Genomic DNA, 25,740 nt, shown 5'->3' on the forward strand with positions numbered 1-25,740 from the left:
AGTTTTTCAGGATAAAAAAAGAAGTGGAATGGAGCTAAGTACTACAGGTCAAATCCTAGAAGAAAACCTGGTTGTCTGCTTTTCACCAGAGACTGGGAGATTAATTCACCTTTCAGCAGGACAATAACCTAAAAACACAAGGCCAAACCTACACTGGAGTTGCTAACCAAGAAGATAGTGAATGTTCCCGAGTGGCCAAGTTACAGTTTGACTTAAATCTACTTGAAAATCTGACAAGACCTGAAAATGGTTGTCTAGCAATGATCAAAAACATTTCACAGCGCTTAAAGAATTGGAAAATGTACAATCTGGGTATGGAAAACTCACAGCTGTAAATCGCTGCCAAAGGTGCTTCTACAACGTAATGACGTGGTGTGAATACTTATGGAAATGAGATATTTCTGTATTTCATTTTCAATTTGTCATTATGGAGTAGTGTGTGTATGTATAGTTGGGTGAGAAATAAATATATTTAATCCATTTTGTAATTCAGGCTGTAACACAAAATGTGGAAAAAGTCAAGGGGTTTGAATACTTTCTGAAGGCACTATATAAATTAAACATTTGTATAACATAAAGGTCTTTGAAAATTACAATTAAGTGCTTGAAAAAGTCCCTGAAAGTCCTGAATTCGACATGCCAATATCTGTATGAACCTTGCTTAATAGATGTATAGTCCTAGGCCCATGTTGTATAGGAGTGGAGTCAATTTGCATGTATTCACTTTTATTCATTTAAGTACACATGTGGAACTGCATGAAAAGCCTTTATTTCAAACCATTTAGAAATTTTGATCCCAATGTCACACGTTGGCCCTGTTATTTATAGAAAGACCCTAAAGCGGTTCATGGGTTACAAAATCACTTCTAATAGTCCCATGTCCAGTTTAAAACTGGGTCTTTGCTAGGGTCCTTAGTCAACGTGGGCGCATACAGTACACACTGGCTCAGTAAATGCAATACAATTAAGAAGAAACAGATGCAGGCTGAATAGAGACCACTTTTCAGGTGATTTGCCTAAAAACTCAAATTTTAAGGCTTGATTGCAACAGCAAGACAAAGATCTTAAACTGAAAATAAAATAACTAGAATGGCCCATTATTTAGAAAGTATTTTTCTTCTCTGTGATTTTACATGCAAACCAGTGTATCTGCTTTGCTTCAACCTTGGTTTATAAAAAAACTAATTTATTAGACATTTGGGAGAGCACACAGCTGACATGTTGAGTTCCATCTACAATAGCAGCTACATATTTTAACAAGCTTGCTGTATTTCCCTGTAGGCCTCTTCTGGACAGACCACGTACAGTACACACAAACCCCTACGAACATAATCTCTAAAACCATACCTTTGGTTACTCAAAGCAAATTTAACATAGAAAAGGTTTTTTGGTTGTTGACTGCATAAGCGATTGTAAAATAGTGACCTTTTTTGGGTACAGGGGACATCTTGAATGTCAGTCACATTCAGATCAAAAAGAAGCTCTCTACCAAGTAAACAAAATGAGACGACACGTACAAATTAATAGAAAGGAAAAAAAAAATGGTCCCAATATTGCAATTAAAATTGGTATGGTGGCAGGGCATGGGGTAGGCAAAATGTTGGTGCAAATAGCACTCTGAGCAGCAACTTCATTTCACTTGGTACTTCTTCTATTTAGAGTTATATGGTAGACCAGAGACCCACATTGAGCCTCCTCAGCAACAAGGCAGAAAATAGGTCAACAAGACCAGTGAAATTGAAGAGTTTTGAATATTGCTACACTTCCACCAAGTCACAATGACAGTAACATAGGCTTAGAGAGATAAGTGATAATTTCATTATTTCACTAGTCTTCATTGTAGATGTCTAACATTGTACGGTGCCATCTTTCAAATGATTGGGTAAATTATTCAAATCATGTCACTCAGACACAGTAGCTGTTAGAATTTTAAAAGCATGATTATTATGCCAGGACAGTCAATCATTCAGATGCTCCACATGGTTTAGGCGAGAGTTTGTTAACTCTCCTATAGGAGGTCTGCCAAACCACAAGGAGTGCATCACTGCAAGTTGCTTTTGTAACCTAGCCAATGACTAAAAAAGTTACACAATAGTATACACAAGCAAGCATGTTACAAGTTTCTTGTTGTACTATAAAACATTCAAAAACTTTTACAAGTTACAAGTCAAAAATCATTTGTCATTATGGCATTCCGAGGAAAACCAAGGGGGAGTTCTCAACCTCTGGCACAGGTCAGTAGGCTAATGCATGACTTAACAGACTTTCTTCCTGGAAGCACTTCAGATTTAGAGTTGGGACTACAATAGGACTGGGAATGATTTAAGACATCACTCAACATACACAAAAGTAACAGAAACATTTCAAATGACGGTTATAGATGTTGTAGCTGCCAAAGAAAACTGATCTCAATAGACAAAATCATTGCACCAATGAAACACCAAAAGAACCAGAAACTTCAGTAAGACTTTCCTATAGACTCGACTTCAGCCAACAAACAGCTGAATTAACTGAAAAAACAGCTGCAAGTAGTAAACATTGAAAAGATGTGCACATTTCAGTTTTGAGCACTGTTCGGCATCATCCAAAATAGATATTTTTTGCATCTTTCCTTTAGTTGGATCATTAACTGCATGCACTCCAGTAACCGACGTGAGCTCCTAAATGCCAACATTACTGCCAACCCTTACCTTACCACACTTGACAAAAAAGCAATACAATTCATAACAATGCCTTCAAATGTGTTTTGAGAGAAGTGACAGAGATACAGAATGTTTAGAGTACAAGAGTAACAATTGCATAAAAATATGACAAGACATAAAACAGGAAAGTGTGCTCTCTCTGCTCCTCTTGGTATCCATATGACAGCTGTTCCTGCGTAGTGTGTGTGTGTGTGTGTGTGTGTGTGTGTGTGTGTGTGAAGTGAAATGGGTTTTTGGGGCTTCAAATGGCATGTTTCACTCTACCGTCACAGATTTGGCCAGGTTCCTTGGGAAATCCACCTGTATTGGGAGAAGAGTTAGATATTTCTAAATTTGCCAAGTTATAACCCTAAGAAATAAACTACCTGTTATGAAGGCCTACAGCAAGAACCCAACTCAGTGACCATGCAGTACTCACGTCAAAGCCCCTGAGCACAGCCAGGTGGAAGGAGAGCAGCTGCAGGGGGATGACACTCAGAACGCCCTGCAGACAGTCCACACAGTGCGGCACTTTGATGGTGCGGCTCGAACTTTTGGCAGTCTCATAATCATCTTTGTCACAGATCACGATGGGTCGGCCCTGTAAACAAAACAAATGGTGTGTTTCCAGGACAACGCCGCGTGTCATTTCCTTTTACCTGGAGTTCGGTTTGGAAATGTGAACGTGATAGTTTGGTACTTCACCTGAAGAATACCTGCTTTCACTTTATTTTCATGTCGCAAACCCAAAACTCAGTTCCACATCTGTGGTCGATTAGTGAGAGTGGTGATGTCATGGTGAAATAACTCCTCCCACTATTGTGGTGAATGGAATAGTGAGGTCCTTTTGATATTACTGTTATAACATATCTAATGTGTAAAGTATGTGTGCATAAAGCCATTAATATCTATGTCTTTGAGTCATATTTATTTTACACTGGAAGGTAAGTGGTCACTACAACAGGTGGTAAAAATCTACCATTTTAACAACCAGATAACATAATTGGCAATGGTTTACTGTGGTTCCAACCTTCAAACAGTTGGGGGGTGGAAAGCTAAATCGTGTGTTTCGAAATATTGCACGTGTTGGCAATTCTTACCGAGCGGGCCACCACCTGCTGCAGTGCGTTCTGACACTTGGTGTAGGTGTGGTCTCGCATGATGATCATGATGACGGGCATGAGTTTGTCGACCAGGGCCAGAGGGCCGTGCTTCAGCTCCCCAGCCAAGATGCCCTCTGAGTGCATGTACGTGATCTCCTTGATTTTCTGGAGAGGAGAGAGAGGCACAAACACCTCAGTCAGATAGGAAGCCACCCACTGCGACTCCCATACACAAAGACACTCAACCCAAGTATCTTAAATTCTAAAGGGATCAGTAGACTGGCCTGGGAACACTAGGACAGACTGAGGAGTACTGCACACTGAGCAAACAATTTCCCTTCACATTGGTGTGCCTCTTTTTGAGATACTGGAGGATTGCCAATACATAGTACTTTAAGAATCCATAAATAATGTGGAGTGTTGTTGCAATTATGTAAGAGAGACGTTTCTAGAGCAGTCTAATTAGTTGCTGTGATCCAAAACACTTTAGCAGACATTCCTGCAGGCTAGGCTCCACTAGGGCTTACGTGATTCTGGCGCAGAATATTTTCTACACAGCTGTGCAGAGGCTTATTGTGGGCTATTAGAAAGTGATGATAATCTCATTTAGGAGTTGAGAATGGAGTTTCCAGTAGAATTCATGTCTGAAGACACATTATGATAGCTTTATGAATGGGAAATAGAGGTAGGTGAGCTGACCAGTGCTCCCTCCAAGCAGGTGGCATAGTGGTAGCCTCGGCCCATGATGAGAACACTCTTCTGCTGGTACAGCTCTGCAGCCAGTCTCTGGATCTCATCATCCAGACTCAGCACTTCCTTGATCAGGTCTGACACAGAGAGCGGACAGGAGCAGGCATATACACACACACAGTGAGAGAAGGGACAAGAGAAGGCACACACACACAGATAGACAAATACAAACAGACAAAAAGGAGGTAGATCATATTAGCTGATAATATTCCAATACATCTGGGAGAAACAAAAACGTAATGATCTGTTGAATGTCTTCAAACACATCAGAAAATAGATTATCACACCAACCCCCTGGATGAGACAGTTTACAGTTCTAACACCCATCCTAAGGCACAGTCCAGCAAGCCACTGTTAACAGGTCCTGGAGGCTGGGGTCAATGGGGGCTTGGGTCAGGGGAAAGAGCAGTGTGGCATTCCGAACCAAATTAGCTTACCATAAGGGAAACCCGATCCCATCATAGGCTTTGGGTCCAGGGGAGTGTGCCAGGGCAAATAGCCAGGACTGACCCAGCTACTAAAACCTCCCCCCTCTCCCCTGTACTCTCCCTCTCCCTGAGGAAGCCTCCACAGCCCAGCCCTTGCATTAGCTCTCTGATATCAAAGCATACAAAAACAGTAAAGTTGGAGCGACGTGGCTGCCAGATAACGAAGACAGACCCAGGAGGCCTACGAACATGAATGTCCTTTCCCCATTTCTCTCTGGCTGCCTGACTCCGACCATTACAGTGGTTCTCAACTAAAAGCTTTGCGATTATGCTGCGGGACTTAAGAGGTCATTTGTGGTTTATTACAGTATCCTGCATCACTACTTCATTGCTCCAGACCAGAGCAGGGGGGAGTTGGAGCACTGATTATACTTTTGGGTCCCAAAGCACTACTGTGTCTCTAACTGACAATGCATAGGTGACATAAGACACACTGAAACTGATAATTGTGCACGACTTCAAAATGTAATTTCAAATGAACTGAATGATGAAAGTACTGATGGAATTTAGAACAATAGTGTAATAATTACTATTCCTCTGTCCTGCAGCACACACCTGGAAAAACATATTTTGTTACTACTCATCTGTATTACTTACTGTTGTTAGACTAAGGTTTTTATTTTAAGAGAAACAGACTACAATTAGGGTGTGGAAATGTTAGGATCATTTTGCTCTTATAGTACTGTAGACTACTCCCGACCGGTCACGTTGTACAGCGGCTGAGTGGAGTAGCGGTCGAAGACACTGCATCAGAGTGCAAACTGCGTTGCTATAGATGCTGGTTCAATACTCATGCCGGCTGCGACCGTGACGTGATGGTAGGATTTTGATTTCTCTCCTTCTAAAAACAGATATATATTCTAAATAACAAATTAAAAACAATGTCTCACCATGTTCAAGAATGGCCTTTCTCCTCGCTCACATTACATTTGAAAACAAATCTATTATTATTAATGAATTTAGAAGGATATAAATGTCCCTTAGATATTCTTACATATATTATCAACCCTGTTTTTCACAAGCGTAGTAGGCTGAGAATTCTGCAAACAACATTTCTTGCATGACAATAAATATTGGTCATTGCTCCAGAGTGGCGCACAATTGGATTGCCTTGCAGTTCTCCAGCTTTACCCTGAGATAGGGGTAGACGCACAAGGTTCAAGGCACGAGGGCAGGAGGCACGGGCCGCAGAGCAGAGCACAGAAGACAGACCTAGCCCATGGTGAAGGGAGGGTGGACCCCCGAACCACTGGGTAGCACAGACCAACACTAAGGGGCATTGCATTAATAACAGCACTGACTAGGGAAACGTTTTAGCTGTTCTTAGTGCCGGTCTGCACATTCAAAATAAAACAATGGAACTAATAAAACAATGGAACTAATAAATTGCATGAAAAAAGCCCCTTAGAAGTGAATTCAGAGGGCAGATATTATTAAATATTAAAGAATTAGACCTCTCACTATAGGCGTCAGTCAAAAGTTATTAAATCCAAACTGGATTTTATGAAAATTGGCATGAAAAGTGCACATTTGTAAAACCCAAACTCTAAAAGTAATTGGAAAGGTAGTTACAAATTATTTGTGACATTGTGGTTACAATAAAGAATGTAAACAAGATGCTATGTTTTTATTTACAGTAGTGAAGGACAGTGTACTTTGTAGGTGTAGCCCTATCAGCAGGACAATAGACTCTTCATAGCCCGGCTACTGTAGGTGTGAACATCCCCCAGACGAAATGAACATCGTTTTCATCAAGCCAGCTTCTTTCTATGGTGCCAACCGTTCCAGAGATAGGATTTTCAAGAGGACTTGAAAATGAGCCAGAGCTGAGAGGATCACCAAAACTAAAGGTATTTTGATTTCAGTGCATTATATATGTGTAGGAATACAGCGTAATAAAATCAATATATAAAGGTTAAATAAAAAATTATTGTGAGCTAAAAACGTGAATGTGTTTTTGCAGAGCTTACAACCATGTCGACAACCATCCGTGGAGATCAGTGGACAAAGGGCTGGACAACAGGCCGCACCGAAAAAACGCATGGTTGCCAAGAAAGTGGTTAGTTTTGCTAGATTCTTATGTGTACACAGCATTTGTGTGTTTTGAGTCACATTTAATTAATCTACCGTTTCTATCATAGGCCACTGTAAACGATGGGGGCTCAGGGCAGTACCCTTCTGCTCATCTGATGAAGGTGCACATGGATCAGAGCACAGCAAGGGCCGCCCAGACCGTTAAACTGTTCTGATATTCCAAGGATGTGTAACTGAAGAGAGATACCACAAGTAGACACAGAATACCAACTGGGATGGATCCTGAGGCAAATCTGGCTTACCAGTGAATCTCCAGGTGTTCATCATTAATACAGTGTCTCAGAAGTTTCTGTCTGTGACTAATGCAATGCGAAAAAGCATTAAAGAAAGAGTTAATGAGTATTTGAGGTCACCGAGAAAGTCTGGACATGGTCTGCTCTCCCTTATGTAAGGAATTAGGCACTTTACCATGTTTACTTGTCAGACTGCACAGTAGCCTAACAAACAAATGCAAATGGCTTCCATCTTCAAAATAATTTAAATGTTTTATTATCCAAATGTTTAAAGTGCGTGTGGGCGACCTTATTCAACCGGAAAATGCCAGATGAAGTACTGTACAGTATATGCTTTATCAGCATCTTTATGCTTTCGTTAATAAAATGGTAAAAATACTCTTTCAAAACAGAGATGTCTACTTCCTTACAGATCCATAACAAATTACTATGGGAATAAATATCACAGAATGACAGAAATATTGGAACAAAGTAGGCTAATGAAGGTAAACAAATAGTTGCTTACTGGAAAATACTCTTCCAAACACACAGTCATGTTGTACAGTGCCATTTGGGCTATTAGCAGGACAATAGACTTGCCTAATATGAGGGTGGGGGGAGAATTCTATCGTCAAATGTATTTCTTAGTTAGGTTGGCTGTATCACAACCGGCCGTGATTGGTTGCAATTTCAGTTTAATCCACCAGAAAACAGAACAAATAATAGATAAAATATTGTGGTTAAACTCAAATATCCTAATTGATAAAAAAAAAATGCATTTATCAATTGGAATCTAATACATGTGGAAGGGGGAAAAGTATTATGTATCACATCCGACCGGGATTGGGAGTCCCATAGGGCAGCGCACAATTGGCCCAGTGTTTCTCTCCCTTCAAAAACAGAAAAAAATGTTTTGGCCTTCACAAATCTTATTTTTCCCTTTATTCAGATTACAAATCTTTATATTTAAAAAAAAAAAAAAATTGAATCTAAAAAAATATATACAAAATATAAAAGTTATTCATAATTAAGTTGATGGCACAATCATATCGCCTTGGCACCTACATAAAGCGCAGTGACTCACTCATTCATGGCTTTGGATCAAAATAAATAAGTACCAACATTCACTCTGATAGTATTTAATAAAGAAATGTTTTGGTTATCCTGACCTGGACACCATGTACAGTATTATAATACTCCATTATGAGCTATTAGCAGGACAATCAATATACCTTTACCAACACCTCTCTGTATTTTGATACTTTGTGCAAGGCAATTGATCAGCATGAAAAACTTTGTGGATGGGGCCTTCCAGGTGGCGCAGCAGTCTAAGACACTGCATCGAAGTGCAAACCGCATTGCAACAGATGCTGGTCCAATATTCGTGCCAGCCGCCACCAGGAGATACATGAGGCGGCTTTTGGTTTCTCCAGAAATAATTCTAAATATCAAATTTTCTTTATTTACAAATTTGTGAGAATGTCTCACCCCATGTTCAAGAATGGCTTTTATCCCCCCCCTCACTCACTCTAGGTTAAATGAAAAGAAAATAATCTCCAAAATATTGTACATTTTTAAACAAAGCAATTATTATATTATTAATTTAGAATTATATAAATGCCACTTCGATATTCTCACAGATCCTAATGAAAAATGCCCCTTAGATATTAATTTAGAATCCTCAAATCCTCTAAATGTAACTATTGGCGGAGTCATGTCATTGAAACAACATATTTTTATTTAGATGTACTGTAAGCCTACTGTAGGAAAAATGAGTCTCACTAGTGTTGAGTAATGTGCTGAAGTGGTGTAGGTCTAATTTATTTTAAAAGCATATTGAAGTTAGAAGCAATAAGATTTCGAAGCAATAACTATTTCAGCATCGTTTCTCGCTGCTCTGAGACAAGCATGGGGACTGGTCTTGATAAATTAATGAGATTTTTATTTTCACTGAATCACCGTTTGGGTATTGGTTACACTACAATTACAGTGTGGAAATGTTATGACCCTTAGATATTAATTTTGAATCCGCCAATCCTCTTATGTTCTTAGAACTGTAGCCTACTCCCAACCATCACGTTGTATGGCGGCATATTTTCCGTTACATCCTAACGGAAACCCCAAGGGTTTAGTTTTTCTTGGAATAGAAACACCATAATGTTAATCAAATTAATTAAGCAACATCTTAAAATCAATCCCATATACTATGTTCTTACAAAAAAAAAGTTTTAAAATCTCTAGTAACGCCAACCACAAGGTGTGCTGCAGTATGACAACTTTTAAAAGGAGGAACCACTGTACCCAACTCCGACCATTAACCCCGACCATTACCTACTGCTGTCTATATTACAGTAGGTCAGTACAACAAGTGTCAAAGAATCTGCACATCCCTTGTGAGCGTCACACCGACATTAGCGTTTATGGTCATGAACAGTACAATGCAATGTCTTGGAAGATGTGCATGTGGTCTGGCCTACCTGGCAGAACTCTCAGTCCCTGGATAATCTCACGTCGCCGTGGCTGCATGGAGATCCTGTCATCACACATCAACAGCGCAAACATGATCAGAGCCACAAACTGACTGGTGTAGGCCTGCAAAACAGAATACACACAGACATAATGCATTTAACGCTCCGGGAGAAATCAGACAGTACAGAAAGCTTGAGGTCCCAGTTGTCGCCCAGCTGCTGTTCCCTCTCAGAAATGTGATTCTCACCTATCTAGGGCTGCTGGATTTAAACAAAAGGCATCCTAACAGTCATCGCTCTCTATCCTGGGCCAGAGTTGACAGAACCCTGAGCTCAGCAACACGCCTGGGTTGGCAAATCCCCCCGTTGTTTGCTTTGCAGTACAGTTATTGGAGCTGTAGCGTCTTGTCCACCTGCTCTGGTTGCCAGCGCTGGTCTCCAGCTCCACAATAATGTGGACCTGATGAAATGTGGATGGAGAGCTGGGCTGGACACCCATATGCCCTTTACTGCAGGACAGGACAGTGGAGAGCTAGCTAGCATTATGAGCACACAATCTGGCAACGCTACCGATGAACACATCCCCTCACAATAAGACACCAGAAAAACAAACAGCACGTAAACAGCTGGTCTTAACTAGAACTGAAGAGAGTAAAACCATGATGCGCTTCATGTTTATGCTTCTGAAAAATGGCACTACCACTCACAAACCCCCACATCTCAGCCCAAGCCTGCAGTCATCATCCTTCCTACTCTTGGAGGGAGGGAGGATGATATTAGAAGACTCGCTGAACCCGTTTGGGAGATTTAAATCAATGTTCTTCAAGAGGAGCCAAGTCATTTGACGGGACCCCTGGACACAGGAGTGCCAGCATCTAAAGCCAAGGCCCAAGGGCATGGTTGTAAAACATTCACGCAGCTATTTTCATTGACAGCAGTGCAACCACAGGGCCTCACAACTCTGACAATCCTTGGCATCCACTCAGATTTGTGGCAGTGCATTTAATCCACATATTAAAGCCACAGCCACAGTCCTCTTCCATGTTAAAGCCCCCATCACTCTGTCCAGAATGTGGACAGAGAAAAGCAGCTCACGCCACATGCTAGCCTGTCACACACTGACGCAACCATGTCCCAGAGGCCTCAATCTGCTGCAGCATTCCTTCTCATGTCAGGCAATACAGCATGACAAGCAGTTACATAAAATACATTTTTATTTTTTATTTTAAAGTGTACAAGCATGCTCCAAATGTTCTATTTGGACAAAGACTACAGGAGGCTCTAATTTTCTTACATTCACTCCCACAATCACCATTGTTTGGCTAAGGCGGTGAAGTGAGTGGTGAAATATATACAAGAGGTGTGGAGCTGAGCAAAACCACCCCCTTCATTCACCCGGACGTTGTTCAGCAGGCCTAGTTCTGAGGAAAGCCTTCGATTCTGGGACGAATCATAAAAACAAAACTTCAGAAGCATCCAGTTGAATGTCCCCCAGAAAGTTCATCTAAATAATATTATTATTATGAAAAGTTACCAAAAAACAGAGACAGCGGGAGCGTGTATTGAGCAGTGGGTGAAATACTTCATTTCCTCTGACGTGATGAGCTATGCTGTTCTGGGTTGGGTGTGTGGGCCTGGGCCAGCCAAACAGTAAAGGATGGAGTCTGAGACGTGCTCTGAAGGCTTTCTGCTCTGTGCTGGAGACTTGGACCTACTGGAGGGTCCCTGAGCCAAGCCTGAGAAGGGAGGGGCCCGCCTCTCGTTTTCTCTGCAGCTGGGACTGGAACTCCACTGCTGAATGGAACTCACTGTAGGATGACTGCTCAGAGTAGAGGAGGGGAACCATGGATTCCTACATTTTACAGTGTAAAAATGAGAATATCAGGCACTATGCGTTTTGTGTAGGGCAGTGGCATATAGGGGTTTCAAATAACCTCTTCCGAAAGGATCCAGAAACTTCTCAGGGGAAGTTCTCATTTCAAGAGACAGAGGGGTTAACTACAGTTGAAGTCGGAAGATTACATACACCGTAGCCAAATACATTTAAACTCAGTTTCACAATTCCTGACATTTAATCCGAGTAAAAATTCCCTGTATTAGGTCAGTTAGGATCACCACTTTATTTTAAGAATGTGAAATGTCAGAATAATAGTAGAGATAATTATTTATTTCAGGTTTTATTTATTTCATCACATTCCCAGTGGGTCAGAAGTTGACATACACTCAATTAGTATTTGGTAGCATTGCCTTTAAATTGTTTAACCTGGGTCAAATGTTTTGGGTAGCCTTCCAGAAGCTTCCCACAATAAGTTGGGTGAATTTTGGCCCATTCCTCCTGACAGAGCTGGTGTAACCGAGTCAGGCTTGTAGGCCTCCTTGCTCACACACGCTTTTTCAGTTCTGCCCACACATTTTCTATGGTATTGAGGTCGGGGCTTTGTGATGGCCACTCCAGTACCTTGACTTTGTCATCCTTAAGCCATTTTGCCACAACTTTGGAAGTATGCTTGGGGACATTGAAATTGCAACCAAGCTTTAACTTCATGACTGATGTCTTGAGATGTTATGCGGGGGGGCTGCCATCTATTTTGTGAAGTGCACCAGTCCCTCCTGCAGCAAAGCACCCCCACAACATGATGCTGCCACCCCCGTGCTTCACGATTGGGATGGTGTTCTTCGGCTTGCAAGCCTCCACCTTCTCCTCCAAACATAACGATGGTCATGATGGCCAAAAAGTTATATTTTTGTTTCATCAGACCAGACCATTTCTCCAAAAAGTACGATCTTTGTCCCCATGTGCAGTTGCTAACTGTAGTCTGGCATTTTTATGGCAGTTTTGGAGCTGTGGCTTCTTCCTTGCTGAGCGGCCTATCAGGTTATGTCGATATAAGACTCATTTTTACTGTGGATATAGATACTTTTGTACAGGATTCCTCCAGCATCTTCACAAGGTCCTTTGCTGCTGTTCTGGGATTGATTTGCACTTTTCGCATGAAATTATGTTAATCTCTAGGAGAAAGAACGCGTCTCCTTCCTGAGCGGTATGACGGCCATGGTGTTTATACTTGTGTACTATTGTTTGTACAGATGAACGTGGTACCTTCAGGCATTTGGAAACTGCCCCCAAGGATGAACCAGACCTTGTGGAGGTCTACAATTCTTCTGAGGTCTTGGCTGATTTCTTTTGATTTTCCCATGATATCAAGCAGATTCACTGAGTCTGAAGGTAGGCCTTGAAATACATCCACAGGTACACCTCCAATTGATTCAAATTATGTCAATTAGCCTACCAGAAGCTTCTAAAGCCATGACATAATTTTCTGGAATTTTCCAAGCTGTTTAAAGGCACATTCAACTGAGTGCATGTGGACTTCTGACCCACTGGAATTATGATACAGTGAATTATAAATTCAATAATCTGTCTGTAAACAATTGTTGGAAAAATTACTTGTATCATGTACAATGTAGTTGTCTTAAACCGCTTGCCAAAACTATAGTTTGTTAACAAGAAATGTGTGGAGTGGTTGAAAAACATTTTAATAACTCCAACCTAAGTGTATGTAAACTTCAGACCTCAACTGTACATGCACTATGTATTGACATTAGTCCCCAAGTGCTTCAGGGTTTGCATTAACTACACAGAAAACCAACCGTGCAGTATATTGGCATAAATGTCCTGTTATTGCAAAATTAAGTACACTACATGACCAAATGTATGTGGACACCTGCTTGTCGAACCTTACATTCCAAAATCATGGGCATTAATATGTAGTTGGTCCCTCCTTTGCTGCGATAACAGGCTCCACTCTTCTAGGAATGCTTCCACTAGATGTTGGAACATTGGTAGGGGGACTTGCTTCCATTCAGCCACAAGAGCATTAGTGAGGTCGGGCACTGATGTTGGGCAATTAGGCCTGGCGCACAGTTGGTGTTCCAATTAATTCCAAATGTATTCGATGGGGTTGCGGTCAGGGCTCTGTGCGGGCCAGTCAAGTTCTTCCACTCCGGCCTCAACATATCATTTCTGTATACAGCTTTACACAAGGGGCCATTGTCATGCTGAAACAGGAAAGGGCCTTACCCAAACTGTTGCCACAAAGTTGGAAGCACAGAATTGTCTAGAATGCTGTAGCATTAAGATTTCCCTTCACTGGAACTAAGGGGCCTAGCCCGAACTATGAAAAACAGCACAAGACCATTATTCCTAAGAACCTTGGCGTGATCCTGGACAACACCCTGTCGTTCTCAACTAACATCAAGGCGGTGGCCCGTTCCTGTAGGTTCATGCTCTACAACATCCGCAGAGTACGACCCTGCCTCACACAGGAAGCGGCGCAGGTCCTAATCCAGGCACTTGTCATCTCCCGTCTGGATTACTGCAACTCGCTGTTGGCTGGGCTCCCTGCCTGTGCCATTAAACCCCTACAACTCATCCAGAACGCCGCAGCCAGTCTAGTGTTCAACCTTCCCAAGTTCTCTCACGTCACCCCGCTCCTCCGCTCTCTCCACTGGCTTCCAGTTGAAGCTCGCATCCGCTACAAGACCATGGTGCTTGCCTACGGAGCTGTGAGGGGAACGGCACCTCAGTACCTCCAGGCTCTGATCAGGCCCTACACCCAAATAAGGGCACTGCGTTCATCCACCTCTGGCCTGCTCGCCTCCCTACCACTGAGGAAGTACAGTTCCCGCTCAGCCCAGTAAAAACTGTTCCTTGCTCTGGCTCCCCAATGGTGGAACAAACTCCCTCACGACGCCAGGACAGCGGAGTCAATCACCACCTTCCGGAGACACCTGAAACCCCACCTCTTTAAGGAATACCTAGGATAGGATAAAGTAATCCTTCTCACCCCCCCTTCCCCTCTTAAAATATTTAGATGCACTATTGTAAAGTGGCTGTTCCACTGGATGTCATAAGGTGAATGCACCAATTTGTAAGTCGCTCTGGATAAGAGCGTCTGCTAAATGACTTAAATGTAAATGTAATTCCTCCCCAACCAAACTTTACAGTTGGCACTATGCATTGTGGGAGGTAGCATTCTCCTGGCATCCGCCAAACTTGATTCGTCCGTCAGACGCCATATGGTGAAATGTAATTTATCATTCCAGAGAATGCATATCCAGTGTTTCAGAGTCCAATAGCGGCAAGCTTTACTCCACTCCAGCTGACGCTTGGCATTGCACATGCTGATCTTAGGCTTGTGTGTGGCTGCTCGGCCATGGAAACCCATTTCATGAAGCTCCCGACGAACAGTTATTGAGCCGACGTTGCTTCCAGAGGCTGTTTGGAACTCAGTGGTGAGTTCCACTCATCTCCAAAAAAACTTTGTGCCGTCTGACTAACTGAAACACAATGGAGCTGGATAGAGGATTTTCCCTACCCTGAGAGAATACTAACAGTCTACCCAGAATGGAGAGTCTTCACAGACACTTCAACCTGGGGCGGCAGGTAGCCTAGTGGTTAGTGTTGGACTAGTAACCGAAAGGTTGCAAGGTCAACTCAGGGATTCGATAAGGTAAAAATCTGTCGTGCTAGGCCGTCATTGAAATTAAGAATTTGTTCTTAACTAACTTGCATAGTTAAATAAAGGTACAATTTTAAAAACCTGCCTGCGTTTCCCACCACAGAAGTGACATTGTTTTGACCAGAGCTGAGGATGGTGAAGGGAAGGTTTCCTGTTTCAACAGCCAGAGTGTCTACAGAACAGTATGTGAACAACGGGAAAGGCATCAGTCTGGAGAAATGCTATGCTACGAGCAGCAGTGACTCTGTCCCCTCACCTTGGTGCTGGCCACTCCTATCTCTGGCCCAGCGTTGATGTGCACCCCACAGTCGGTCTCTCTGGAGATGGAGCTGCCCACTGTGTTGGTCACGCCCACCGTCAGGGCTCCTCTCTCCTTACAGTAGTGCAGGGCCATCAGGCTGTCTGCTGTCTCACCTGCACACAATGATAGCAATGCAATCAGCACTCTAAAGGCTAAATACTATAAGGAGGTTGCTTACAATATCAGGTTCTATAGACAAGAATACTGGATATCGTCAAGCCTATACGTTCAGTATCAACACATGAAGTTACAAGCAGTAAAGAGATAAAGGAATTGCTTTGGGTGCATTGGCATAGGGCTGAGCACTTACTTGAATGAGACATCGCTTGTACGAGACAAGCCGTATTGTGTACAGACAAAGACAGACACCGTGACAATGTTCAGGTCCCTGGAGAAAGAGACACTTCCAGATTACACCGATCCTCCCACCTGATTGGCTGATGAAGAAGCAGACATCGTCACGGAACACTGGTGTGTTTCTATCCAGGAAGTCGCTGGCCAGCTCCACCATAACAGGCAGCTCAGTCAGCTCCTCCAGTACCTGGCGAGTCTAGAGGGAAAGATTAGCACTGTTCATCAGTACTGGACACACAAAACATCCACACTGAAAAACAGGTTTCCATGTACAACTCAGAGCAATAACTTACTTTTAAGTCTCTGTTTGTATAGTTGTTTTTCCTATCTTGAAGCCTTAGGCTCTAGTCGATGCGATTTTATGCCAGTGACCTAATATTGCTGCCTTTATAAGAGGGAATGTGGTACTCACCGCCACCCCAGCATGGTAACTGGTGCCACAGGCAATTAGGATGAGCCGTCGACACCTTTGGATCTCTTTAATATGATCCTTCAGTCCACCCAGGATTACTACAGACACAAACAGAAACAGCCAATCAAAATACAGTAATCAAATATCCCTTTCCTTGGTATGTATTCAGATAGAAGTTGATCATGAGGATACAACCTTGATGGATATAATGACAGACATTGTGTATTACACTGGAACTGTCATCTCACCCGTGTTGTCATCAAAGTTGACCCTTCCTCTCATGGTGTTAACCACAGACTCTGGCTGTTCAAAGATCTCCTTCTGCATAAAGGAGCTGTAGTTACCTGAAAAGCGTTCAAAAAAAACATTGGTTCAGTCTTCAACAACATCACAAAAAAAGATTTTGTAAAGGTTACTGTTGCCACATAATGACTACTAAAGTAAGCCAGTCTGGAAACCATGTTGTTTTGCTGATCTAATTCAGCCTTTTATAGCTGTTGGGAGTTAAATAACACAGGAGATAAATAACAATGATCTTGTGTCTTTAAATGCAGACTTACATCATCAGGCATGTCTTCACTAAATAAAATAAACAAGAGGCAACAGGGAAATGGCGGTTTCCTTGCACCACCCTTTGTGACAATGAAATACGAGAATGTTTTGCAGACTGCTTTTGCGCTGACCGTAATTTAGGTCATGCAAATTAGGTTATTTCAGCAGAGCTCCTGGAATGGAGGCTTAGGAGAAGAGAGAGGCAGGGGCTTAAATGACAGGACCTCAAAGGAATGTCTCCTGAAAATGACAGGTAGTGTATCAGCATCCTCTGCTGGAGACATGGAGAAGTGGGAGAAATCTGATTTTCAGGAGGAAAATCATCTCTTTACAGCAGAACTCTGAGAATTCAGATCATGAAAGCTTTAGTCACAGTCTACTCCACAGGAAACTGATGTTTCCAAGCAGTGAGCTCAATATAGAAGTGCTTGGTGTGATCTCTGCGATGGAGCCAGGGTGTCTGAGCCTTTGATGCAGGCCTCTTCCCTGGGGACCAGAGTCATCCCCATAAACACCCAGCTGTGTGTGTGTGTGTGTGTGTGTGTGTGTGTGTGTGTGTGTGTGTCTCAAAAGTACAACAGATCTGAAACCTGCTGCTATTTACAGCTGCACAGTAAAAACAGGCTCCTGGACTAAAATTACAGGGCAGGATACTGAAACATTAGAATATGGTGGTGTACCTGTACACATATGGCCTTAGATACTTGAAAGAGACAGGGGAAATTGTGTGAGTGCTATGTGTTGCAATAACAAGCATTGTTTCTACATTATTACTGTAGAGTGCAGTAGAGGCCAAAGTAAATATCACCCTTGTATACTGTACTATTTGTGACTATATTGACAATGATAATAATCCATTACAAGCATTCTAGGGCTCTCATCAATTCCTCAGTAACGCCATCATCTTTACAGAGGGTTACCCATGACAGTGCTGTGCACCCAGCCTCTACCCTCCACCTTCCCCTCACCCTTCATGATCTGCTGCAGCTCCATCTGCAGGGTCTGGATGGCGCGGGCAGGGTGGTCTCCGGCTGTACGCTTGATGCGGTGGATGGTGAGTCGTCCATTCGTCACCGCTGCCACGTCATCATCCTCCAGGAAGATCACCCGGTTGGTGTGCTCAATCACCGCGCTGCCATGACAACAGAGCAACAGTCAACACCAATTAGTTGTTGTGCAAATGTTATGAAGTTGTTCATTCCCACTTTCCTAGGAGGAGACCTTGACCAAACAATTGTCTAGACTGATTCTGAGGGTATTCTAAAATAAACCTAACAATGTATGAGTGGGATATCACTACTATAGAGTAAAAGAGTGAGGAGTCTGACCTGGCATCAGAGGCAAAGTAGTACTCCACAGACTTCTTGTCCTCAGCGAAGAGTGTGTGGCAGGTGTCCTGCTCCATCCTGGGCAGGGTGGGGCAGCCCTTCTTGTCTTTACCGGCTGGGGACATACAATACAGTACGTTAGACACACAACAGCTGCTTACCTTCTTCCATTCTGACATTGAGAACAGTTACTTTAATAACGTACATGATCGATACAGGATAGGAATGTGATCTGTGGACAGCTTGTGGTCACTTTTCACCCCAATAAGCAGAGGACCTCCCCTCCTATTTACATAGAAACACAAACAATCACAATCATTACAGAAAATGAAAGATGCATCATGACTGGATAGTATTCCTCTACATTACAAGGAGTAACTAGAAGTGTAGTAGCAGTGTACCGAGTGCCTACTGCCTCCCCAGGGTAATGGACACTCTTGAAGACTAGGACAAAAGCTCCCTCCTAAGAGATAAGATAGAACAGTGTTAATCACGAGACGGGTCACGAGACCTGATCTCTGGACAGTTTTAGGAGAATCTCTGTAGAGAAACAGGCTCTTACTAGTTGCTGGGTCACTCTCTCCACCAGAGTAGCAAAGCTGAGGTCTTCACTCTCACGGTTGTCATACATGTACTTCACCAGCTTGGCAATGGTCTCTGTGTCTGTCTCGGACTCAAACTCATAACCCTTGCTCTCCTGTGGAATGGTAGAATGTCAGTCATGGAAGTCTAATAACTCTTGCTGGTAGTCTTGATTAATGAAAGAAACAGAGTGCTTTAGGCAAAATATTTAATATGTTGAAATGTTGCTCTGCTTACCAGGAATTTCCGCAGGTCTTTGTAGTTTGTGATAATTCCGTTATGAATGACAATGAACTCTAAAGAAAAAGACGATACACACATACACTTTTTAAAATAAAAACATCCCTATTTGGACCTCCTGAGTGGCGCAGCGGTCTAAGGCACTGCATTGGAGTGCTATAGGAGTCACTACAGATCTGGGTTTGGTCCCAGGCTGTATCACAACCGGCCGTGATCGCAAGTCCCATAGGGCGGTGCACAATTGGCCCAGCAACGTCAGGGTTAGTTAGGGGAGGGCTTTGCCGGGGGTCCTTCCCTGGCTCATCGCGCTCTAAAGACTTCTTACCTCGTCGTCAGTTGAGCAGAGTTTCCTCCGACACATTGGTGTGGCTGGCTTCCAGGTTAAGCGGGTGGTTAAGAAGCACGGTTTGGTGGGTCATATTTCATAGGACGCATGACTCTACCGTCACCTCCCGAGCCCATTGGGGAGTTGCAGCGATGAGACAAGACCGAAATTGGGGAGAAAAAGGGGGTAAAATACCATTTCAAAATAAAAAAGAAATCCCTATTTACTATATATAGTCAGTCAATATCTAGGAGAATGTGTTGTCGACACCGAAGAGAGGCCTTAATTTTACAACAAGTTTAGGAAATGTCTGTAGTACTGACCGTTGCTCTTGTCAGACCTTTGTGGGTGGCTGTTGACAGGGCTGGGGGCACCATGGGTAGCCCAGCGAGTGTGGGCGATGCCAAGGTGGACATCAAATTCCACATCCATGTCCATGTCCTGCTGCTCTGTGGGACCAACACAAACACTGTTGAAAGGCAAGCTTCATAAATCAATTCAAATGCACCCTACATGAAGTAGGTTTGAGCCATTTTCATTGTACTGTATATGCCTTCTATTCATTTCAGTCAAATCCACTTATCTAATCAGTAAACATTCTTACAAATGCTGAACACAGACATAAGCCATCAAAGACACATAAAATGTAGTCTTACTGGTGATCTCATCGTCAAGAGCCTTCACTTTTCCGCTCTGCTTGATCAGCTGAATAGACCGGGCATTGGCCTCCCATTCCTTGCCGTTCCCGCCATCAATACCAACTCCTGGCAAGGAGAGAGAATTGTATTTCTACAGAGTACTCAAATATGCCTCTGTTGTGTGATTTTGGAAGTTATTTTACACATACTACAGTCTGACAGCAGACAGAGCAGAAATGTAACTGTGATTAGATAGTCCTGCTCAAGACTAGGGCATTTTTTTTATCATTAGGAGAGAAAGAACAAAAACATGGACTCCTGTAGATAAGCAGCAGAATAACTGATGCCTGCCGACGGGTCTACAGTGACAGGGAAAGGCAGCAGATAAACATGGAGACAGACGCAGCCAGTGTGTTGACACAAGCAGCCTCTATCAGCTCACCGGCAGAGTCGTAGCCACGGTACTCCAGACGCAGCAGGCCTTTGAGGAGGATCTCCAGGATCTCCCGGCGAGTCCGTGGCACATGGTAGTTCAGATAGGCAAAAATTCCTGACGGGAAGGAAGGAACAGAGAAACAGATTTCAACTAGGGAACACGAACAAAATATACAGCAAAGGAACTGTTTTAAGGGATTAAGTGAACAAAGCCTAATACTGGTTTGCTTTTGGTTTTTCTGTGATTAAGTCAATAAAACTAAAAACAATATGCATGCTTTCTTTTCAAATAGGAGTATTGTGGAGGAGACGCTGACAGTTCCATTGACTAGCTAGCCTAGCTGATTGTAATATGCAGGCTGTTCAATGACTGTCTCATTAAAATTCACAGCAACCTTAAAAACAACAACTACACCAAGAATTTCCACAGGTGAAAACTTTCAAACAGTAACGCAAGTAAAGCAGCTATGGAGTCAGTCATCTTGTAGGAATTGCAGTATAACAGTGACCTGAAACTGTGTATACATTGACAGTAAGTCAACAAACAAGAACAGAAAGCAGTCCGACTTGTTCAACCTCTTGTGGATTGGGATGGTGTTTCAGGCTGGTAGTTGGGCCTAATTGGAAACAGTTGTGTGGAACTACACAGTAGTTCACACACCCATCAGTTGCTGAGGGCACAGCCTGCCCTGGATGTTAGGCTACCAGACAGGTTTTTACATAGGGAGTCACCTTGAGATGTAGGAGACTCAGTGGAAAGTGGAACAGGGCATTCTACTATTGGGGCAATATGTTGACAGAAGGACCAGGTGTAGGGTACTACACTACCATTACACAAGAGCTGCTCTAGGTTATGCTACTGTGAGGTTTAGAACTCATCTGAAAGGAATATGATACCAATTGAAAACAATGACATTTATTCCAAAAATGACAGGATGAAAAGAGGTTTGCCTACATATGCCCCTTTACCTGTGCCCAGCCCCATTGCCATCAACAACCCACATACATTAACTCACAACAAGAACAATGGCAGAGGGTTTAAACTAGAGGTCGGCCGATAAATTGGAATGGGCGATTAATTAGGGCCGATTTCAAGTAAACATAACAATCGGAAATCGGTATTTTTGGGCGCTGATTTTTTATATTCCTTTATTTAACTAGGCAAGTCAGTTAAGAGCACATTCTTATTTTCAATGACGGCCTTTCAATGACGGCCTAGGAACGGTGGGTTAACTGCCCTGCCAGAATGACAGATTTTCACCTTGTCAGCTCGGGGGATCCAACCTTGCAACCTTACATTTAACTAGTCCAACGCAATAACGACCTGCTTCTCTCTCGTTGCACTCCACAAGGAGACTGCCTGTTACGCAAATGCAGTAAGCCAAGGTAAGTTGCTAGCTAGCATTAAACTTATCTTATAAAAAACAATCAATCATAATCACTAGTTAACTACACATGGTTGACGATATTATTAGATATTATCTAGCGTGTCCTGCGTTGCAAATAATCTGACTGAGCATACAAGCATACAATTATCTGACTGAGCGGTGGTAGGCAGAAGCAGGCACGTAAACATTCATTCAAACAGCACTTTCGTGCGTTTTGCCAGCAGCTCTTCGTTGTGCGTCAAGCATTGCGCCATTTATGACTTCAAGCCTATCAACTCCCGAGATGAGGCTGGTGTAACCGAAGTGAAATGGCTAGCGCGCTAATAGCGTTTCAAATGTCACTCGCTCTGAGCCTCCTAGTAGTTGTTCCCCTTGCTGTGCATGGGTAACGCTGCTTCGATGGTGGCTGTTGTCGTTGTGTTGCTGGTTCGAGCCCAGGGAGGAGCGAGGAGAGGGACGGAAGCTATACTGTTACACTGGCAATACTAAAGTGCCTATAAGAACATCCATTAGTCAAAGGTTAATGAAATACAAACTGTATAGAGGGACATAGTCCTAAAATTCCTATAATAACTACAACCGAAAACGTCTTACCTGGGAATATTGAAGACTCGTGTTAAAAGGAACCACCAGCTTTCATATGTTCTCATGTTCTGAGCAAGGAACTGAAACGTTAGCTTTCTTACATAGCAGATATTGCACTTTTATGTTCTTCTCCAACACTTTGTTTTTGCATTATTTAAACCAAATTGAACCAAATTGAGTGTCCATTCAGTATTGTTGTAATTGTCACTATTACAAAAAATAATAATAATTAATTGGCCGATTAATCGGTATCGGCTTTTTTTGGTCCTCCAATAATCGTCATTGGTGCTGAAAAATCATAATTGGTCGACCTCTAATTTAAACAAACCAGTCAAATAAAACTAGCCTAAATTATGAACGCAAAGAGACAGTAGCTATTCTTTAGGCTAATACAACACTACGACATAAATTCCCAATATGATGAGGATATAGAGGGGCTGTGAAAAAAAGAGTGACTATGTACCGAGAAGTGCCATAGAAGCAGTGCAACAGAGCATCCATTGAAAGCAGCTGGGCACAGGGTGACAGAGGAAGGTAGCAGGGGGGTGAATGGGCAAGGCAAGGTGGGAGTACACAAACAAGGCTCAGCTTTGTTTAGAACGAAGGCTACCTAGCATAGAGTAGAATAAATAAGGAGCCCTCATAACATCTCAGTGCATGTCAGACATCATTATTCCTTCCTTAGGAATTAGTCTGCAGAAGATCAGTATGAGGAATATCTATTTTGGGCATTTTTGTCCTTACTCAGATACAAGTGACACAGAGAAGACAGTGTTCCTTCTTTACTAACGGATTTAATAGTGCCAAGTGTCCCCCCCACCCTCAAAAGTTAATGAATCAAATGATTTATACTGGTTGGCTATACAAAACACAACTGTGTGCTTCAGGAACCAGGTGTAGAGTCAGCGTATGAGAGGTGAAGAGTGGAGAACTAATCCATCACCATTCAGACACAGACAGGTTCAAAAATAAACATAGTTTAGTTACCTATAATTTCGTATCACCCTAATGAGCTCGTAATTCATTCGAATCAATGTGGGATCATCACTATAGAACTGGCATTTAGACTATCACCAGTTTCAGCGTTGGTCTATTTATTCTAGCAATCGAATGAAAGAAACAGTACGACTTGCGCAATGCGCGCGTTCTGTCTCATCAGACAAAACCAAACAGGTTTGTATAAACTGGTGAAAAGGTAGCTAATAAATCCTAGTATAGAGTCTATTAAAACGTGACGCCATCATACCAAGCTGTAACATCAATGACAGGAATTATGGAACGGTAACACAGCGTCAATCAAGTAGCTAGCAATGGATTATATGGGTGTATAGCACACTGCTAATAAACATCAAAACGCTTAGCCGCCCTCAATTTGTCTGATAACATTGTGAGCTGTAAAACATTATCTATGGATCCGATAGCCAATTTACAAGCCCATTTAAAATATATTAAATAAATCATTTTATCGGTTAACTTGTTTCGTCTGGCAGGGTTTCCACTAGATAACACATTCAAAGTCCAATTTGGATATATGGTAAAAAAATATATGGTTAGCCATTAGCCATAAGGTTATCAGTGTGGTTAAGGTTAACGTTATAGTAGCCTTCTCTTGATTTGAGATGGAAGCTGATGTGTCCACATTAGCTAGCTACAAATACTGAGACGAACTTCTACAAAACCAGTTGTGTTAATCTCACAACTACTTTCAATTTCCATAATCTTTGTAAATTGTTGCAAAGGTAGAATTATTAAATGTATTCTTATTAAATACTCACCACACATGTCTACGTCTCGATTGCCAACTACAGCTAACTGTGACTCAGTTCCTCATCTAACGATGAAAGTCATCGCCCACCTAAAATTCTATTGAATGGGAACCAAGTTTCTCCTCAGTACGCTTCTCCTATTGGTGCAACGGCTGTCACTCTTTCTTCTTACCTGCCAACACAGACAGCCCTGACGTGGCAGCAGGATGCAGATATCCGTATGCACAAGAGGGGATGGAAAGCAAATCTGTAATGTGTCAACCAACCAATATTTATTCAGAGTTTATGATAATAGTTATGTAGGTCTTTGTCAGTATATTCGTTTATTACTTTATATCTGTAAATTGTAAAGATGTATTATACAGGACTCGCTCCGCTATTTCCTGGTTGCAAACATTGTAATAGTTGGCTTAATTTCAGTTTATGTGACAAAACAAGCAAGTATAGTGTAGAAAATCACTGTACCATCTAAACCGCCGTGAACTGTCTTTTCAATAACATTTTCTTTCCCTGTTTGAAACTGGTGTGCAAAACCGAAAGTAAAATAGGGCGCAAAAACAATTACCATGTTATTTTTGCGAGGACTATTTGATACTGAGTTTGGACATACAGTCGTATGAAAAAGTTTGGGCACCCCTTGAAGGCTGCATAATAATTTCCTCTGTCGTCACAGAAAATGATCACAGTGGCATGCCATTCATTTTCTAATAAAAGCTGAGTACTGGGGTATTGTCCAGACAAAGATTTTTAGTGTAACAATATTAAGTTGTATGAAATTAAATCAGATGTGAAAAATAGGCTATGTAAAAATGTGGGCACCCTTGGCATTCTGTTGATTTGAATACCTGTAACTACTTAGCACTGATTTATTGGAACACACATTTGGTTTGGTGAGCTCATTAAGCCTTGAACTTCATAGACAAGTGCATCCAATCATGAGAAAAGGTATTTAAGGCCAATTGCAAGTTGTTATTCTCTTTGACTCTCCTCTGAAGAGTGGCAACATGGGGGCCTCAAAACAAGTCTCAAATTACCTGAAAACAAAGATTGTTCAACATTATGGTTTAGAGGAAGGCTACAAAAAGCTATCGCAGAGATTTAAGCTGTCAGTGTCCACTGTGAGGAACATAGTGAGGAAATGGAAGACCACAGGCACAGTTCTTGTTAAGGCCAGAAGTGGCAGGCCAAGTAAAATATCGGAGAGGCGAAGGATGGTGAGAACGGTCAAAAACAGCCCACAGACCACCTCCAAAGACCTACAACATCATCTTGCTGCAAATGGTGTCACTGTGCATCGTTCAACAATTCAGCTCACTTTGCACAAGGAGAAGCTGTATGGGAGAGTGATGCGGAAGAAGCCCTTTCTGCACACACGCCACAAACAAGGTCGCTTGAGGTATGCAAACGCACATTTGGACAAGCCAGCTTAATTTTGGACTAAGGTGCTGTGGACTAATGAAACAAAGATTGAGTTAACAAGGGACGTTATGCATCCCCTCTTGTGCATCCATTTGAA

General features: G+C 42.4%; 1 protein-coding gene across 1 annotated transcript; it reads right to left on the reverse strand.

The window, feature by feature from the left end:
* Window positions 1-750: 750 nt before the first annotated feature.
* Window positions 751-24,319, reverse strand: LOC124036292 (glutamine--fructose-6-phosphate aminotransferase [isomerizing] 1). The gene is made up of 19 exons (XM_046350667.1): window positions 24,234-24,319; window positions 20,493-20,600; window positions 20,069-20,176; window positions 19,736-19,861; window positions 19,085-19,143; window positions 18,828-18,962; window positions 18,667-18,728; window positions 18,471-18,550; window positions 18,266-18,380; window positions 17,906-18,069; window positions 16,634-16,729; window positions 16,386-16,483; window positions 16,049-16,169; window positions 15,575-15,732; window positions 9,806-9,920; window positions 4,484-4,611; window positions 3,782-3,949; window positions 3,121-3,282; window positions 751-3,002 (listed from the first exon to the last, which is right to left on the reverse strand). Exons 1-19 carry the CDS (start codon window positions 24,238-24,240, stop codon window positions 2,958-2,960), a joined length of 2,055 nt encoding a protein of 684 aa, XP_046206623.1. The 5' UTR covers window positions 24,241-24,319; the 3' UTR covers window positions 751-2,957.
* Window positions 24,320-25,740: the final 1,421 nt, after the last annotated feature.

The sequence above is a fragment of the Oncorhynchus gorbuscha genome, linkage group LG05, assembly GCF_021184085.1.
Source record: "Oncorhynchus gorbuscha isolate QuinsamMale2020 ecotype Even-year linkage group LG05, OgorEven_v1.0, whole genome shotgun sequence".
NCBI classification, from domain to species: domain Eukaryota; kingdom Metazoa; phylum Chordata; class Actinopteri; order Salmoniformes; family Salmonidae; genus Oncorhynchus; species Oncorhynchus gorbuscha.

Excerpts from the sequence above, each read along its gene's own strand:
- LOC124036292 (XM_046350667.1), bottom strand. Across the intron at positions 18,963-19,084 it reads AAGACCTGCGGAAATTCCTG|GAGAGCAAGGGTTATGAGTT; the intron begins GTAAGCAGAGCA and ends ACCATTCCACAG. Across the intron at positions 9,921-15,574 it reads TAGGAGTGGCCAGCACCAAG|GCCTACACCAGTCAGTTTGT; the intron begins GTGAGGGGACAG and ends TCTGTTTTGCAG.